At 51.4% G+C, this 18883-nt stretch overlaps 2 protein-coding genes across 8 annotated transcripts in view; one reads left to right on the top strand and one right to left on the bottom strand.

The window, feature by feature from the left end:
• FAM120B (family with sequence similarity 120 member B) overlaps window positions 1-2165 on the bottom strand; it is a 78656-nt gene extending 76491 nt beyond the window's left edge. For all 7 annotated transcript variants that reach the window (XM_059841548.1, XM_059841551.1, XM_059841545.1 and 4 more), the window contains exons 1-2: window positions 2113-2165; window positions 158-1203 (exon numbers count right to left, since the gene is read on the bottom strand). In XM_059841548.1, coding sequence (XP_059697531.1) covers window positions 158-1177 — 1020 coding nt within the window. In that variant the 5' untranslated portion in view covers window positions 1178-1203; window positions 2113-2165. The remainder of the gene's footprint in view (window positions 1-157; window positions 1204-2112) is intronic.
• A 6332-nt stretch (window positions 2166-8497) lies between these two features.
• Window positions 8498-17766, top strand: DLL1 (delta like canonical Notch ligand 1). Its single transcript, XM_059841544.1, has 11 exons — window positions 8498-9601; window positions 9874-10185; window positions 10382-10442; window positions 10680-10937; window positions 13405-13465; window positions 13944-14074; window positions 14220-14389; window positions 14517-14733; window positions 15695-16487; window positions 16603-16717; window positions 17063-17766. The coding sequence occupies exons 1-11, from the start codon at window positions 9542-9544 to the stop codon at window positions 17066-17068; spliced, it is 2184 nt and encodes a 727-aa protein (XP_059697527.1). The 5' UTR covers window positions 8498-9541; the 3' UTR covers window positions 17069-17766.
• The last annotated feature ends 1117 nt before the right edge of the window (window positions 17767-18883 follow it).

Below are 18883 nucleotides of genomic sequence, written 5' to 3'. Positions count from 1 at the left end.
ATTAATGCATGCAATAATCGTAACTGGGGCTCTACTTAACAAACAAAATATTCTTGCACAAGCAAATTTAAATCAATAAGATTGATGTACTCATTACTAACTTCCACTAACTAGTTGTGGCAATGAAGTGATCATTAGGCTCTAAAAAACAAGTTACCTGAAAGATTTCTTTATCTTGACAGAGAGCTGATTGTTGTTGAAGGGATAACGTTTGACAGTTTGTTTCATTAGGAGGAACCCATGGAGACCACTGCCCAGGCAAAAGATAGGAGTTCACTCCTCTGCAGAGCAACGTCTTGTCTGATCCCAGAGGTAGAATCTCTTCCAAGCGTTTCAGACTGCTGTACGAGCATGGAATTTTTGAGATGTAATTTGCTACAGACAGCAGTATATTTGTTCTTCCGTTGCGGCTGCTAATCTTGGGAGGACTGTTGATTAAACATTTGTTCCAAAAGCCTTCCAACATGCTTTCTGGAACAATATCATTGCCAAGCAAGCACGCAAAGAGAGGAAGGTGTGTCAAACTAATACCCAGCACATGGCAAAGAACTTTTCGAGAGTACATAACAGTGACCAGTCTGTCCAAATGGAGGTTCTCAATCGAAAAGTAGGGACATGTGTCATAGATGAGGTAGTCACTATCTTGCCCCAGAATTCCTATACAGTTGTGCTGCAAACCATATGCAGCCACCTCAAAGTCTGCCTCTTGCAACGTGCAGACTGTTTTTTGACCAAGTGATTTTAGGGCATAGCGTGTAAAAGTAGGCAGAGCTGAAGGAAGAACAAACATTTCTCTCCCTGGCTGTTGCCTGTAACTCTTGATATACTGAAATAATCTGGCTATTTCCTCAGTATTCTTCATCCTCCGTTTGATCCACTCATCTCTCTTTTTCTCTTCTACCACCCCGTCGAAGAAAAACACCAACCTGATACCGGCTGCCATAAAAGCATTGATAAAATCCTGTAAAATGGCAAGGTACTCCCGCCACTGGCCACCGCACACCCAGGATTCTGGTGTGTACCAGCGTCTAACACAGCTCATGGCATCTACCACGATAACAGGTGGGCAACCAGGATGATCAATGCGATGTTTTTCTGCCATTTCTCTCAGATCTACTGTTTGGCATGCATCAGGGCAAGCTCTCGCCACAAATCCCTGCAAGCCTCTAATACCCATGGCTGATCTCCAAAACTCACAGCAGTCTGAAAGAAGAGAAATAAAAACAATGTTCTAAGATGCAATACTGGAAAACAAAGAAATTCTACAATAATATTTTTAAAAGTTGCTTGGAAACAGAACTGTTATTTTTCTGCTTTTGCTAAAACTTCATTGCTGTATCTCAGCTTTTAACAATTTGAAACAGCTTACTTCCCCTCTGCAAACCGAACATAAGTACTCATTCATTTTCCCTTCCTGTTCTGGCTTTTGTATCAGTGCAAAATATACGTATCAAAAGATTCTGGTAAATATGACCAAACAAAATTCACTCATTCATTCACATTGAATGAGTATGGCTGGAAGGAACCACAAGTCCAAACTCCATGCTCCAGTAGGGCCATCCCAGAGCTCACAGCACAGGAGTGTGTTTGGACGGTTCTTGAGTACCCCCAGTGAGGAGATTTCAGGTTAATAGCGTATAGAGAAGTACACAAGAAAAATGAGGACAGATTTTGGCTTTTTATTAAGAAATATACATGCTTACGGCATTCAAAGACTAAAGAAAGGAAAGTGAGTTTACAAAGTACAGCGAATAGACAGCTTTTAAAAGCATTCCCGAAACCTATCGGTTAAAGACAGAGTTCTGAATGCCACCCTATTTATTCAGTTTGGCTTGGAAGGGGTCTCTCCATATGGAGCATATGGACCTCGCAGCGTGCGGGGGGCGCTGCGCGCAGCCCCAGCAGGGTCGAACCCCCCGCCCCGGGGTCCGTGCGGCCCCTGGGCCGCGCTGCTCGGGCACCCCGAGACCGGAACCCCGGCCGCCCCGCCCCGCCCCGCCCCTCCCCGCCCCGCCCCGCCCCGCCCCGCCGAGCTCCGCCCGGCCCGGCCCGGCCCGGCCCGGCCCAGTCCCGAGGAGACCCCGGGCCCCGGCCCCACCGCCCGGCACTGACCCGAGCGCTGCTTCCGTTTCCCGCGGGGCGGGGCGGGGCCGCGCCTGCGCCCGGCGGCGGGGCGGGCCGTGCGCGTGAGGGGCTGGGCCGTGCGCGTGAGGGGCCGTGCCGTGCCTGTGGAGGGGCCGGGCCGTGCCTGTGGAGGGGCCGGGTCGTGCCTGTGGAGGGGCCGGGTCGTGCCGGGCCTTGCCGGTAAGGGGCCGGGCCGTTGGCGACCGCGGCTGTCTCCGCCCGCGGGCTGCGGTCCTTGGGCTTTGTATGGCCACAATGGGGCCGGAGGGGCCATTGTGCCCCCAAACAAACCCGGTCGGCACGGGGGGACGGGGCGGGGGACATGAAAGCGTCGCGCACCGAAATCGCTTCAAACCCCCCCGAGTCGCACTTGGGAGATTTATGTCCCCCCGGGCAGCGCGACCTTTGGCGGGGGGCGGGTTCGCTTTGTCGTGCCCGACGATTTCCAGCGGAGGGCAACCCCCGTTGTCCCCCGGGCCGCGCACCCCGAGATAACGCCCTGGGTGCGGGCCGGGAGCGAGACCCGCTCGCTGCCCGCCGGCAACAGGTGGGGACCTGAATAACTTCACATCTTTCCGGGAGGGGGAAGAGGGACACGGGGGAGCCCATGGGAAGATTAGATCAGATGTTATTGCCTGTGAAAAATTAAAGAGAGCGGTGCTCTGGGGAGTGCAGATTAATATATTTGGTGACTCCGAGTGCACAAAGCCTCACCATTGTGGCTGTGTCTGAATGCCTGTGAATAGGATGGAGCATATGTGGCCTGTCACCGCAGGTGCCCACATCTGTTCGTCTCCAGGCAGATGCTCTCAGAAAAGGGGAGAACATTTCCAAAAGCTCAGGCCCACCCCATCCATACCCATCCTCTTTCTCATAATCACCTTCTGCAGAGTAGTTTTTGCCCGCACCTTCTCCCACCCCCTGCCTACCCTGAAAGTTGAGCGATGAATTAAAAAATAAAACCTCCACAAATTGGAAGTGGCTTGGAAAGCTCTGGAAGCACGTAATCAAACTGCTACCCCCTCTCCTCCCCCAGAGTTTATTAGCAGCAAGTTTTGCTCCGCAGCCAGCATACAGTGCACAAGATGCATGCACTGTGCAAAGGGGGGAAACACAAAAACCCTTCATGCATGAAATGCAACACAGTACAGCAGCACTCTGTGCTGTCACAGGGCTCTAGAGGGTGACCTGTGCTGGAGTGGTGGTTTGCAGCAACTATTTATAGTTCTGGCTTAAGATGACGAATAATAATGCTGGGCAAAAGAGGGAATTTTCCTATAAGGATTGGCAAAGACAGTGAATATTGCTACTGAACGGGATCTTTCCAGCCATCCAGCAGAATCTCGTAGCTGCAATGCAGAACATTTTTTTGAGGAGTGCCATCACATTTTTATCACCTGTACATGATCTGAGTCCTATCGCTCACCCTCCCTCTGTGACACTGCTGCCAGGACAAGCCAGGCCTCAGTGCTGCATGGGGTTACACTGGCCTTGCTTGACAGGGCAAATGGGGTGCTGGGGTGCAGGATAAATATCAGGATCAAGGGATATTTAATGTGGTAAGGCACTTCAGAAGGCTTTCTAGTTCAAATATGTTCGGTGGCTTCTGGTGTGGGGAAGACCTTGAAAATCCTTGAATTTAAAGGCAGACAAAGATGCCAGTACTCCAAATGCAAGGCCGTGGTGCTCCCAAGGGGGGCATGGGCAGGAAGAGCATTTGAGACTGCACGTCCCAGAGCAGGGGCAGGCGAAGGAATGGGACCTGCCCAGCTCAGGGCACCCACGGAAGGTTTTGGGAAAAGTTATGTCCCAGACTGGGGTGGGGGAACCCGAGGGCTAAGGGAGGGCAAGGAGGGGGGAAACCTTATTTCCCCGAACCCCTTTTGTTCTGTCATTCCCTGGGGGCTCCTGTGGTTCTGACGCCCCGGGCAGAGGTAAGCAGCCCTTCACCCTCCCGACTTAGGGAGCAATGACAGCTCACGCACACGAGTGATCAATTTTATCCCTCTTAGTTTCCCACAAGCTAAATCCCATCGGAAGCGAGCCAGGGAGCAAACCCAAACAAACAAGTAGCGCAGAGAAACGGTGCCGGGGCGGGGGGAGGGGGTCTCTGGCTTTCTCCTCGTGTGCAATCAGTAAAACACATATAGGGGCCACTTCGGGATTTGCCCAGGGAAGGGTTGGAGAGCAGCTGGCAGCGGTAATCTCCTCGGGAGACAAAGGAATGCCCCGTCCCAGGATCACAGGTAAACACACAACCATTGTAATGAAAATGAGGGGCTAGGATAGGGCCGGAGCAGATGATTTGCGATTTCAAAAAGGGGGCTGGGGGGAAGGGAAGACCCAGAGCTGCTTATCTATCATCTGGCCTCGCTGTGTGCCAGCTGAGCCACGCGACTGCCCTTTCTTATTCTAATCAGCACATGCCTTTGCAACTTTGGGCTAACCTACACGCTAAACTTCTTAATCCTCCTCCCCGCACACGGCAAGGGCGGCGGAGCGCCCCTCCGGCACCGCGGCCCCTCCGCGCCCGTCACGCACCGGCCTCGGGTCGGGGCGCCCGGCGGCGGGGCCTGGGGCAGCGCCAGCACCCCCGGTCACGCCGCCGAGCCTGGGGCCAGCGGGGGAGCCAGAGCCCCGGCCCAGCGGCACCCTGCCTGCCCTCCCCACGCTTCGCATCCCCTCCCGCCCGGCCCGGCCCGACCCGGCCCGGCCCAACAGGTGAAGGGGGCGTGCGGCGGAGGGGCAGCAGCGCACACATACCTCCGTAGGGACTATAGATCTAATTAAACTATTATGCACACTCGGCTACACATAGCTCCACACGTTCACGTCCCTCCGCCAGCGCACCGTTCGCCATATGCCCGGAGCCCCCCGTCCCGGGAAAAATCAGTGTTGCACGCCAGCGATGGCAGCGCGTCGCCCTAATTAATATACGCACATATCCCACCCACCCCCCTTTTTTGAGTGACTTTTCCCATAATCTGGCTCGCTTAGAAATAAAAGCTGCAGCTGATGGGGAGCTCTCGGCGGCGCTGGTCCGCGGCGCGACCGTAAATACTCGCCGGAGCAGAAGAGGGGGGCCGGCGTTGCGGGAAGGGTATCAATTAGGGGCAGGGAGGGAGAGCACAATACCCCACCAGCCCCAGCGAGCCGCTGGCAGGCGGGGCCGGGCCCGCCGCGTCCCGGCCGTGCGGGGTCACCGCGCCCTGGCAGGGCCCCGTTCCCCGCGCCCGCCCCCGGGGGTCCCGCCGCCGGCTCACCCCGCGGGGCGGGTGCGGCAGCGCAGGGCGTCGGGCGGGACGGGACGGGACCGGCCGTGCCCGGCATTGGGGGCCGGTGGCGGTGCGCGGGCACGGCGAACAGCGCGGGGGCGGCGGGGGGCGGCGGGGGGCGGCGGGCGAGCGCGGTGCGGAGACACGCGGTTGGGAGCGAAAAAGCGCCATTTGGTTGGGAGCAGATGGCTGGCTGGGGGGCTGATCGCGTCTAAAGGCGTGTCATCCCCCTTCAGCGAGAATCCCTAAGGGCTCCCCTTGTCTTCGAAATCAATGAAAATTAAAGTGCAGAGAATGGATGAATAGTTAGACCTCGAGTCCCTCCTTTGTTCGCCTCAGCTACTGGTGGGCAGGAGTTAAACTACAACAGCCTCCTATAGAAACACTTAAGTTAAACAGTCTCCCCGTTAGTCCAGCATCTGAAAGAGAGAGGGAGAGGGGGGAAAAAAGCAGAAAAAGGAGCTTTCTGCTTGATTTCCCCAATACAGAATCGCGTGGCATAAATTAAGCCAGAGAAGAATGAGCGCCGTGGGCAGGATCCTGCCGGCTCTCACGGCGCCTTTCAGTCACGCTCAGCAGCGGTAATCGAGAAATCTGTGCCACGTCAATTTAACAAATACCCGGTACCGAAGGGGGGTTGTTAAGGATTTGGGGGCAAGTTTTTTCGGTTTGGGTTTTTTTTTTTTTTTTTTTTTTTTCTATCGCTAGGTTAAAGCCCTCGCGCGTGTAACTTTTTATTTCCAGTTTTTTAAGCAAGGAGATGCTAATGGACCAACTTTCTATCTCTCGTAGATTAAAAGATCCGCGTTGATATATCACTTCTCGCCTCCACCGACGGGCCACCACCCAAATTTCAAGAAAGATATTGCCGCTCACCCCCGCTCCCCGCCCCACTCGCTTAGTAAACCTCATACGAAGTGATGTTTTCCCCCCCTCTCTCTTTTTCCCGGGGATAACAACGCAGCAAAGTTTGCGAATCAGCGACAAGCCACTTGAAAAGATGTTGACGCTAGGTGGCAAAAGTAATGTGCAGTGAAAACCGGAGCTGCTGCGGGATGCGCCCCCCCCCGCTCCCCGCTGCTGAGGCCGGGCGCGGCGGGGGCGGGCGGCCGGGCCTCCGGGGACCCGCTGCCCGCTCCGCTCCCTCCTGGGCCGCCTTCCCTACATCCTTGCACTATGCCTGCGGGACTGCTGGTCCCCTCTCTGCCCATACACAACTCGGGGGGGGGGGGGGGGGGGGGTGGAAATCAAACCCAAACATTCCTGTACATTTTAAACTTTTGCTTATGCGTCGAGGGGTGGGGAGAGGTGAGAGGAAGAGCACCTGGATGTAGATGGCTCGTTCGACTACAATTAGATGTAAAGGACGCACGCTGAGTGGCAAAATGGCAAAATGTTGTCAAGATCTGGATGCTTGTACCAAGGGTTGGAGGAGTAGGTGGCCTGGGTTTGGGGTAGGTGCCACAAACCCCTGGTAAATGAATGTGGGCAGCTACAGTCCTGGAACAGTCAAGAAGAGCTGGGCTGAATGAACTCATTAGTGATTTTCTTTTAATTGGTATTACTCAATGCTTTTACTTTAAGAAGTCTTTAAGATTTTTTTTTCCCTAGCGCATTGTAAGATAATTTGTGATCAAGACATCTGCTTCAATGGAAGCCGCATTTTGCCATGCAAATGCACGTTTCAACCCAATAAAGTTGCCATAATAAGGCTTTTAGCACGGCATACCTACAGTGAGGTTATTGTAGCCAAATCCTCTCCTTTCGCACACAAGCTTAATCTGTGCTGAAATGATCTGTTACAATTAAAATGACATTTACAGAGACAGTTACACCTTGCATCCTAATGAATCCGCCTGCGCCTACCAAAGGTGTTTAAACAGAGGGCCTAAACAAAGTGGAAAACCCTGCTTCGAGTGACATGCCAGAGTTGCCCTCCAACTTTTATCCCTTGCTTCCATCCATCATTAAGAAACTGCTCAAATGGTAATAGTCTCTAACCCTTTTTCACTGCGCCAGTAAACTCCTTTCCGTATTTTAAAGATCAAAACAAAAGTTGTACTGTCTGATGGGTACGTAAAAAAATTTTATAAAGGTGACGACTGGTGTAAATTCGGGCTAGTTTATTTTGTGCGCGTATGTGAGTGTGTGTGTATGTGTGTTGCGGAGGGGGGAAGTGCTGGAAGGGATTTCTTTAAAAAATGTGCGGACATTGTTGTAGAGGCAGTAGCGTGCGCCGAGGGGAGCTCTTTCTCTCCCTCGCATTGTGCAGGGAGCAGGTGCTGTCTACATTACCATACAGCTGAGAGCACAAAGAGCTAACTGATTCAGCCCTCACACAATAACAAACGGCCTTAATGACAGCCACGCGAACGACACACACCAAACTCACTTTTTACTAAGCTGAAGGACGAAAAAAGAGAGAGGGAGAGAGAGAGAGACGGAGAGAGAGAGGGAGAGGTTGCTGGTGATGATGATAATAATCATAGAGGGGTGCGGGACTCGGGCGCAGCGAGTGGCTCTCTCCGGCAGCGGTGGCGGCGGGGACGGGACTCGCAGAGCCCCGCAAACAGGTCCCCTCCACGAGTCCCCGCCGCGAACCTGCCCGCGTCCTCCCTCGCCGCCGGACCCCCGGAGATCCCCCGTGCCTCCGCCGGCGGGATGCGCGCCGTGAGCGGAGCCTCGGGAAGAGCGAACCTCGGGTCACTTCGTCCACGTTCGTTGTCCCCCTCCCCAATTACCCCGGTTATGCCAGGGTAAATGCAGTGTGAATTTCATGGGATAGGACTCCCCTCGCTGTGGTTCGATGGCTCCCACCTCCCTCGTCCCTTTAACGCCGGAGAAGCCCCTTGGAGTAGTCACGATCACCGAGTCACTTTTTGGGGTCACGGCGGCTGCTCTGCACGTTCCAAGAGGCAATTACAGCCCGCCGTCCCCGGGGCTGCTATCTGGCCGGAGCGTGTTGCACTGCCTCTCCCCGGTGCAAAGGGGGTGTTACCCTCTCGCCGGAGCAGAAGGGGGATTCTTGCGGTTACCAAATTTGCAGGAATGTAAATGAACACGTTTTGTGAGCGCCAAGGGGAGGGGGAGGAGGGTTGCACATTTTACAGCTCACTGACCATTTGGCGATCCATTGAGAGGAGGGTTTGGAAAAGTGGCTCCTTTGTGACAGCTCTAGCCAGATTGGGGGGCTGCTCATTTGCATCTCATTAGGCATGCAGTCGGCCGGCGGGATATAAGGGCGGCAGGCGCCCAAGGAGAGGCAGATCCTTAGCGCTTCACCCTCGGAGAGAGCCGCCGAGCCGAGCCGAGCCGCGGCACGGAGCGGAGCGGAGCGGAGCAGCGCAGAGCAGGCACCCCCGCCCCCGTAGGAGCACACCCGGACACGCTCTGTTCGCTGCTGTTGAGACACGAGCTTATTTTTGTTGGCTGGGATTCCTCTAAAAACAAAAGTAAACCCACAACAAGGAAAGAGAGCTTCGCTTCCTTTGCGAAAAAAAAAAAAAAAAAAAAAAAAGGAAAAGAGAAAAAAAAAAAGAAAAAAGGGGATCAAGGCTCCGACGTGACCTGCCCGCCACTGCTGCTGTTTGACACCCACCAGCCCCGACGTGAGCAGGGCGAGCGCAGCCGCGCAGAGCCGCTCCCGAATCGCACCGCCCCGGGAATTATCGCCGCTGCCTCCGCCGCTGCCTCTGCAGGGATTTCCAGATCGCCAATTTTTAATCTTCCTTGGGAAGCCTTTTCTCTGCCTCTGTTGGGAATTAAGTTGCTTTTATTTTATTATTTTTATATTTTCTTCCTGGAGAAAAGGAGGAGCATCGTGGATTGCGAAAGAAAAAGAGTTTAACAGATAAATATTATTTTTTTTCCCCCGTCCTCTTTTCCTCTCTTTTTCTTTTGCCATCCGAAAGAGCTGTCAGTTGCCAACAGGCTACATCTAGAGGTATCGGCAAAAGGGGAAAAAAAAGTCAGAGACACTCCTGAAAGAAGGAGACCGTGACACTAACTCTTCCAGCTCTGCTGGGACGAGCTGCTTTGGCCGCTGTGTTTTTTTCCCTTACCCCGAAAGACACTTTCCCCTTTTCCCTCTGACGAGAAGATAAGGGGGAGGAAAGCGAGGGCACCAGAGCTGCACCTCCAAAATGGGAGGTCGGTTCCTGCTGACGCTCGCCGTCCTCTCGGTGCTGCTGAGCCGCTGCCAGGTAAGTGCCCGCGGGCTGGGGGACAGGAATGCCTGCACCGGGGGGTCCCTGCACCGGGGAGTCCCGCGGGGGATGCCGGGGACGGGAATGCCTGCACCGGGGGGTCCCTGCACCGGGGAGTCCCGCGGGGGATGCCGGGGACTGTCGCTGCCGGTTGCAGCCGTGAGGAGCAGGGAGGGGGTGCCCGCCGGGGTCGGGGCCGGGGTCGGGGCCGGGGTCGGGCTGGGGAGCGGGCTGCTCGGCGGCTGACGGCCGCTGTCCCCGCCCCGCAGGTCGGCTCCTCCGGGGTCTTCGAGCTGAAGCTGCAGGAGTTTGTCAATAAGAAGGGGCTGCTCAGCAACCGCAATTGCTGCCGCGGGGGCGGCCCCGGCGCCGGCGGGCTCCAGCAGTGCGACTGCAAGACCTTCTTCCGCGTCTGCCTCAAGCACTACCAGGCCAGCGTGTCCCCCGAGCCGCCCTGCACCTACGGCAGCGCCATCACCCCCGTCCTCGGAGCCAACTCCTTCAGCGTCCCCGACGGCGCGGGCGGTGCCGACCCCGCCTTCAGCAATCCCATCCGCTTCCCCTTCGGCTTCACCTGGCCCGTAAGTGGGGGGCGATGCTGGAGGGGGCGGCACATATCCATCCCGTCCCGTGCCATTCCAAGAGGCCACCGATCCCCTTGAAGTGTCAAGATGGGAGGGGGACAATGATAACTCCTGGGGACTGGTGGCACTGTCCCTTGGGCCTACCTGCTCTCATGCTCTCCTGGTGGGTTGTGTCTGCTCCTTCTTTCCACAGGGCACCTTCTCGCTCATCATTGAGGCTCTGCATACGGACTCACCTGATGACCTCACCACCGGTAAGTGTCCTGAAACACACTTTTCCCCTTAATAATCCCAGTTCTGCAGCCCTATTTGGTCCCTTTCTCTGCAGTGTGTAGCACATTCTCCTCTAGAGTAGACCTGTGGCAACAGAGGCCAACCTGTTGGCATGCAGCCATGTAATCCTGCCTCTGCAGTTCCCCTCCCACCAGAGACCCCCCTATGCCCTGCCTGCTTTGGCCTCTCTAACCACTGTCCTCTCCACTTTCACACAGAGAACCCTGAGCGCCTCATCAGCCGCCTGGCCACCCAGAGACACTTGGCAGTGGGTGAAGAGTGGTCCCAGGACCTGCACAGCAGCGGCCGCACCGACCTCAAGTACTCCTATCGCTTCGTGTGCGACGAGCACTACTATGGAGAAGGCTGCTCCGTCTTCTGCCGGCCCCGGGATGATGCCTTTGGTCACTTCACCTGTGGAGAGCGTGGCGAGAAAGTCTGCAACCCGGGCTGGAAAGGCCAGTACTGCACTGAGCGTAAGTATCCACCTGCTTGTCTCCTTGGGTGCCCCTTGCAGCAGTGTCTCCTGAGCTCTTGGGGTTGGTGGAGGGCCGTTTTTCTGACATCAGGCCCCATGGGGAGGGAGAACCAAGCAATGGTGGATGGATGTCTGGTTCCATGCCCAAGCCTTACCAGTGTGAAGGATGGGAGATCTCAGCATTGTCACAGAAAGTTAATGCAGACAGCCCCTTCTCAAGCCAGCAAAATATCAGTGCCAACACTACATTCTTGCTTATTTGCTTTAGACCATTTAATCTGGAAGCAAAATGTTCAGCAGTTGCTTGAGGATTTATTAAAATATATCAGGACTACTTTTTATACCTATACTATTTTTATACCTCCAACCACACAACTTTGATATCATCACCTACAGGGTACATAGCTTCAGGGGAGGGAGTTAGTCTTTGGCAACATCCATGTGACAACCCTTGTGTATAGGCTTGCTATAGTCTGATTCTCTGCGGCCTTGTATTAAGAAAAATATCAGCAAGTCCAAGACATTCTCTATGGCTTCTAGACTGTACATTTCTCATTTGGGGTACTCGTATGCTGCCACTAACAGAAATTTCACTTGTGGCACATGGGGCCACAAGAATGCTCACCTTATTCCCCAACTCTCTTCTGTCCCGTTGCCATGATAATTAATACCAATAAAGTAGTGAAGGACATGAAACATACCCCAGAGCTTGAAGTTTTTGAGGAATGTGGTGTGTTGGTACAGCAGGAAAAGCTGGGACAGTAAGCAGATTGCAGACAGGATAGTCCAGGATGTCAGATACTTTCCGGTTGTACGAGATTCCGCCCTTTGTAGATCCACAGCAGTGTACACCCAAACGTGCACACAGAGCCCCTGTGCAGCCTGTGATGGCATTCTCTGTTTGTGTGTATACACGGATCTGAAATATGCTGGCAGATGACGTACTGGGCCAGTGCTCCTCTGCAGTCATCAAAGGGCCAGGCAGGCAGGAAGAAAACAGTTCCAGGCTGCAAAGCAGCCTCTCAGCTTTCTTCTTCTTGTGTTTTTGTTTCTCTTTAAACCCATCTACACTGTGGTCTCAGCTGAGCTGCTATCAAACCATTCCTGATTGATTATTCACACTGTTAGTGAGTGCTAGGATGCTTTTAGCAGTTTAGGGTATGATGTTGCACAATAAACAGCAGGCAAAGGGGCTTGCATTTTCTTTGATAGTGTTTTAAATGAGAGCTACAACCTTTCCTATGATCAAAAGTGCCTAGCCCAGTTGTGTCAAGGGGTGGGGAAAAAGGAAGCATTTTGATAATGAGCTCTTTTGGGGCTGTCAGCACTTTTGAATGCCTGTACATCTCTGCTATTCCCACAGCGAAGCAGAAGGCTGTCCATCTTTCTTGACTCATTACGTACGTTCTTTGCTGTGTTTTCCCTCTCAGAAAAAAAACCAGCTTATAGCACTGACACAAACCTACTAGGCAGGGGAGATGTGTTTATGTGTGCATGCAAAAAGAATGTTTTGCCGTTAGTGAGTGGAGCTGCCAGTTGCAGATTGCTTCCCGTTGCCTTGCCCCCAGCTCCATTCTTTCCAACTTGGAGGCGATCTGATTATCAGCACTGATTCTTTCTTTCTTTTTCTTCCCCCCTCCTTCCCCTCGCATGCCATTGTCTCCGGCTGGCTTTGTTGAATTAAAACTTTGCAGTGCCTGCTTAATGAGTTCCATAACCAGGCGAAGTAATGAGCAGAAGTCCCTTTTTTCCCTTCTCTCATCCTCCCTCCCGCTGGCCCGCTTACCTCTTTTACCAGAGCTGCACCCACCCGCCCACCCCTTTTCGGAGCAGGGCGGGGGGGGGGGGGAAGGAGGGAGGAAGAACTTTAGACTTATTTATTTGAATAAGAAAAAAAAAGTTTTTTTGCAGCGAAATCACGCGCGTGCCATAGATTAGCTGTGGGCAGGGATAGGCTGCCCGGTCGCCGGCCGCCGGCCCCATTGGCTCCGGGGCCGGGGTATTGTTGCAGTGGGGCAGCTGCTGGGAGAGAATAGACAATAGAGCAGCTGTCTTGCACTGGCACCCTGCACACCAGCTGTCCACTCTTATCTGCACACACACTTTCGGGGGATATTAAGAGGTGGAGCTGTGTGCATAGAATTGGAAAAAAGGACTTCTGACCCTCACTGGGAAAGGAAGGGGGGTGAGGGGCTGTGGGGAAGGGAGCAATTGTGAGCCCTCTTTTGTCTGTGTGCAACTGTATTAAGAAGAATGCTCATCCCTGGTGATAAGTAAAGTGCCCAGTTACGGGGCAAGATCAATACTCCTTCAGACTCCAGAGATTAATTCAGCTGCGCTTAACTGCCCCAAGCTAGTCAAAGGGACTCACTCCCCACCCACAAGGTGCTCCCAGACTCAGACTTGTAAAAGAGAGTTGTTTTGGCACCAGTGCTGATGTCTTTCCCTGCTTGGTTTGTTTACAGCGATTTGTTTGCCTGGATGTGACGAGCAGCATGGCTTTTGCGACAAGCCGGGGGAATGCAAGTAAGTTTTCCACTCCCTTCCTGCTTCCTTCTTTGTCTTTCAGTGTTGATGCTCTGGTGTTAAATAAGCCATTGGACATTTGAAGGGTTGGTTTAAAGGCCTTTCTTCATATTAGATGGAAATTTGAAATATCCGGTTGATGCCAGATCAAAGTATTATTCCATAAGTCAAACATCAGTGCCATTAATATTAACCTAATGGGTTTACAGTGCTGTGTGTAAGGTTTGACTCTTTGTTATTAGAGTAAACAAATTAACTATCAGAACCATGGGTCTGTCTAAGGAGGTGGAAGAAATAGCTAGGACTGATGAAAGCTGATGCTACGGTTGGACTTGGCGACTTTCTCACATGAAGGATCACTGAGGGCTTTTAGGAAAATTGATCCCTGGCATCGGTGTGCTTGCAGAGCTTGTGAGAGGGTTTCCAACTGTGAGAAGTCTAAATCTGAAGAGAATTTTTTGTCATCTTTTTTTTTCAGATGCAGAGTAGGATGGCAGGGGCGATATTGTGATGAGTGCATCCGATACCCAGGCTGCCTTCACGGTACCTGCCAGCAGCCGTGGCAGTGCAACTGCCAGGAAGGCTGGGGTGGCCTTTTCTGCAACCAGGGTGAGTTCTCACTCCTTGCCTGAGCATCCGTTTTAAAATGCATAAAACAGGCAACTATTTTCAGCTCACCCACCGTCTGCTAGTCTTGCAAAGTAGCAAGCACCTTGGCTGCTCTCTTTAAAAAAAGAAAATATATCTTTTACAGACCTGAACTACTGCACCCACCACAAGCCCTGCAAGAATGGTGCCACGTGCACCAACACTGGTCAGGGGAGCTACACTTGTTCGTGCCGACCTGGGTATACAGGCTCCAACTGTGAGATTGAAATCAATGAATGTGACGCCAACCCTTGCAAGAATGGTGGAAGCTGCACTGTAAGTTGTTTGTTAAACTCCTGCAAGGGAGGAGTTAATGTCACTTTTACTAATTTTTAAAATCCCTTTTTGGATTTCAGAGCAAGTTCAGACAATGTTTTGATAATTTCTTGTTTCTTCCCCCCAGGATCTGGAGAACAGCTATTCCTGTACCTGCCCCCCGGGCTTCTATGGGAAGAACTGTGAGCTGAGCGCGATGACTTGTGCAGACGGGCCGTGCTTCAACGGTGGGCGCTGCACCGACAACCCTGACGGGGGCTACAGCTGCCGCTGCCCACTGGGTTATTCTGGCTTCAACTGTGAAAAGAAAATCGACTACTGCAGTTCCAGCCCTTGTGCTAATGGTAAGGCCAAACACCACACCCTCACTTTGGCATCTGGTCTGGAGTTCATAACAAGGCACACTGATCAAGGCACGCTGATCAATCATAGAATCATAGAATGGTCTGGGTTGGAAGGGACCTTAAAGGTCATCTAGTTCCAAGCCCCTGCCGTGGGCAAGGACACCTTTCACTAGACCAGGCATCGAATCTGGCCTCGAACGCTGCCAGGGATGGAACATCCACCACTTCTCTGGGCAATTTGTTCTCTCACAGTAAAGAATTTTTCTGTAGTATCTTATCTAAACCTGCTCTCTTTCAGTTTAAAGCCATTCTGCCTTGCCCTACCACTACATCCTCTTGTAAAAAAGTCCTTGTCCTTTAAATAGTTGACTTGATGGAGGAGGATGTCTACTAAGAAAGCAGTGGCGTGGCTTGGGGCATTGCTGCAGATTGTGTTTTCTGATAGGATGGCTGTGGCCAAGTAACTTGGTATGAAGAGTCATACATGAAAACGTGGAAAACTATACTTTCAAATCCTTTACATAGTGTCTTAGAGGTCTGTGGATGCAAATGCCACAAAAGTGCTAAACCTTATTACTTGTTATCTGGTAACAGTAATTTTCCTGTTTTGATTAAACTAGTGAAGACTTTCTGTACTGTAATCCTCCTTATTCATTGCCACTCAAACTCTGTAACATGAGATGTGGTGTTAATCTGCCCCGGACTAGTGTTCTGGTTCAAGCTGAATGAAATATTAAAAAAGGAATAGAATTGAGAATGAAAAATCAATCTGCTTAACAAAAATCTTTCTTAAAAACATGTGCTTTTTATGTTGGATTAGACTTGTCAAAGGTCAAGCTGACCTCTCAAAAAGAAAGCTGTCCTCAGCTGCAGGTTGTACCTTTTGCCCCAAGAGCAGCGAGTGCGGGGCTGTTTTCTCTGGCTGCCCACCACTCAGCTCTTCCCCCTTCCCGTCTTGCAGGAGCCCAGTGTGTCGATCTGGGGAACTCCTATATCTGCCAGTGCCAGGCTGGCTTCACTGGGAGGCACTGCGATGACAACGTGGACGACTGTGCCTCCTTCCCCTGTGTCAACGGAGGGACCTGCCAGGATGGCATCAATGACTACTCCTGCACCTGCCCCCCAGGATACAACGGGAAGAACTGCAGCACCCCGGTGAGCAGATGCGAGCACAACCCTTGCCACAATGGGGCCACCTGCCACGAAAGAAACAACCGCTATGTCTGTGAGTGTGCCCGGGGCTACGGCGGGCTCAACTGCCAGTTCCTGCTCCCCGAGCCGCCGCAGGGACCCGTCATCGTGGACTTCACTGAAAAGTACACCGAAGGCCAGAACTCCCAGTTCCCCTGGATCGCCGTCTGCGCTGGGATTATTCTGGTCCTCATGCTGCTGCTGGGGTGTGCTGCTGTGGTCGTGTGTGTCAGGCTCAGAGTGCAGAAGAGGCACCACCAGCCTGATGCCTGCAGGAGTGAGACCGAGACTATGAATAACCTGGCAAACTGCCAGCGCGAGAAGGACATTTCCATAAGTGTCATTGGTGCCACTCAGATTAAAAACACAAACAAGAAAGTAGACTTTCACAGCGATAACTCTGATAAAAATGGCTACAAAGTCAGATACCCATCAGTGGATTACAATTTGGTGCATGAACTCAAGAATGAGGACTCAGTTAAGGAGGAGCACAGTAAATGTGAAGCCAAGTGTGAAACGTATGATTCAGAGGCAGAGGAGAAAAGTGCAGTACAACTAAAGAGGTATCTCACATCTGAGTGCAGGGGGCAGCTTGGCTTTGAAGGGGGAGTGTATATCTCATAGGTAGCATTAAGCAACAGTCATCTGACTTGTTCTCTCTCTTTTTGCCTTCAATAGTGATACTTCTGAAAGAAAGCGACCAGATTCAGTATATTCCACTTCAAAGGACACAAAGTACCAGTCGGTGTATGTCATATCAGAAGAGAAAGATGAGTGCATCATAGCAACTGAGGTTAGTAGGGTTGGAACAGCAGAGAAAAGTCTTGGTCCACAGCTCCCATCCAATACGTGCCAGGGCAAATAAACTCCTTTCCGTAATGCCACAGTGGTTTGTACCTGTTGAAATCCAGACAGCTTGAGTTATGATGCTGTGGACATTGTAAAGACAAGCTCAGTGACTTGCTGCTGTGGATGTTGTGGGTTTGACAAGTTTGGTAGACTAGGGCACAATGGTTGAGATGTGCTGACCCACCTCTTAGTGTGCTTTATGCAGAGTCCTAACCTTCTGCAGCCTTACAGCCCTCTTCATATGTTTCATTAAACTCTCCTGATCTCTGCTTGTGTTTTCTCTTTCCAGGTGTAAACCAGAGGTCATATGGCAAGGTGGTTGTTCAGAACAATTTCAGAGGAGACGTGCCCCAATGAATGCTGCTGAAAGAGGAATGGGAGATAGATTCCTTCACTGACTGCTGCTGAGAAACTAAATTCAGGCTTGAGCTGGTTCTCTACTGAAGTTAGCAAAGTGACTGCAAAATAAAGAAACAAGATGGACACCAGGCAAGGGTCTGTGTTCAAGGATTACTGTTGCACTGCCTTTTATGAATTTTATCATTGCACTATGGTCAGTTGCTTTTCTATATATATTTAAATGAATGGACTTAATTACTACATAAGAAGCATGCACTGCCTGAAGTGTATATTTTGGATTATTATGAGCCAGTCTTTTCTTGAATTAGAGACACAAACACTGCCTTTATTGTCTTTTTTGATACTAAAATGTGTTTTTACTAGGTGAGAAAAAGTGTGTTATTTTTTTGAATCTGTAAAAATATTTTCATGATAATTGTAAAGCTTGAGTATTTTGTGATGTTCATTTTTTTATAATTTAAATTTTTTGGTAAATATGTACAAAGGCACTTCGGGTCTATGTGACTATATTTTTTTGTATATAAATGTATTTATGGAATATTGTGCAAATGTTATTTGATTTTTTTTACCGTTTTGTTAATGAAGAAATTCATTTTTAAAATATTTTTCCAAAATAAATATTATTAATGATAACCAGAGTGCTATGTTTATTCCCTATCTGATGATGAACTGACTGAACTTTGCAAGCAGGCATCTGACAGGCCTGTGTGGACTCATGGGGGCATTGAGTAGGACTGAGATTTATTACAAAGACTGGGGAGCAGCTTGTTGTGTGTAGACCCTCCATCTTTCCCCTCCTAACCTTCTGACCTTTTGACTCCATGGTTGTGCTCAGTCTTACCCCAAAGGCAAATGGCAAAACCTGAGTAATATTTGCCCAGTCATGTTGGGCTGCGTGTTTATGTAAACACATATGGAGTCACTTCGCGAGGAAGAGCAAGAGCGCACTCCATTGCAGTCCAGACCTGGGGCATGTCATGACTCAACTCCTCATTTTTTGAAAACTCAAACACTTGCCTGGAGTCCAGGGAAGTTTGGGACACACCAGCTAGGGAGGACCCCTAGCTCAGGTCCTTGATGCGCTCCCATGGGTGTGGGCTCCCCCAGACTTCCCTCTCCAGTAAATACCAGTGAACTGACTGGTGGCCACAACTCTCCTGACTACAGCACCTACTGAAGTACCAGTTGTGTCTTTGGTTTCTGCTCTGCCCTTGGTGCCTGCTGCCTTCATAGTGGGACAGAGTGTGATCCCATCCCCTGGCTTGGCTCTGAATGCTCAGGCAATTTCCCCAATTTAGTTTGCTCTAACAAGCTTGCCTTCATGTCGTGCTGCATGTTAATCTGCAGAGAATCTGCAGAGATCCTTCAGAAACAGGCAAAGGGTTCTTCCACTTCAGGAAAATAAGGAAAATCTAGAGAATAATCTCATTTTTACTCCATTGTGGGCCACCTTCTGCAGCTTTGTGAAGATGGTGAAAATCCTCTGTCCCCATTCACTTCAGGGGAGGGGGATGATATCCTAAACACAAAGAGTGGGATAGCAGATATAATCAAGCAATTATTGCAGCTGGTGATCTTTATGTATTCCCCTTATTTTAGTGTGCATAAGTACATGAACCACTGGAACTCCACTTTTGTCTGAGGTCAGTGGAAAACTCACACTGACTGCAGAGGCTTGTCTGTTTATAAGCTTAGCTTTTTGCAAAGTGAAACCTTAGACAAGGCATACAGGCTCCCTTCCCACAAAGTG

Source organism: Haemorhous mexicanus, chromosome 3, assembly GCF_027477595.1.
Source record: "Haemorhous mexicanus isolate bHaeMex1 chromosome 3, bHaeMex1.pri, whole genome shotgun sequence".
NCBI classification, from domain to species: domain Eukaryota; kingdom Metazoa; phylum Chordata; class Aves; order Passeriformes; family Fringillidae; genus Haemorhous; species Haemorhous mexicanus.
Note: the sequence above shows the minus strand (reverse complement) of the source record. Positions and strands in the feature narration are given on the sequence as shown.

What these genes read in the sequence shown, in the direction of transcription:
- DLL1 (XM_059841544.1), top strand. Translation starts at nt 9,542, where the DNA reads ATGGGAGGTCGGTTCCTGCTGACGCTCGCCGTCCTCTCGGTGCTGCTG. An exon ending in TGCTGCTGAGCCGCTGCCAG is followed by an intron (nt 9,602 to 9,873) that starts GTAAGTGCCCGC and finishes CCCGCCCCGCAG; the next exon opens with GTCGGCTCCTCCGGGGTCTT. An exon ending in TTCCAGCCCTTGTGCTAATG is followed by an intron (nt 14,734 to 15,694) that starts GTAAGGCCAAAC and finishes CCCGTCTTGCAG; the next exon opens with GAGCCCAGTGTGTCGATCTG.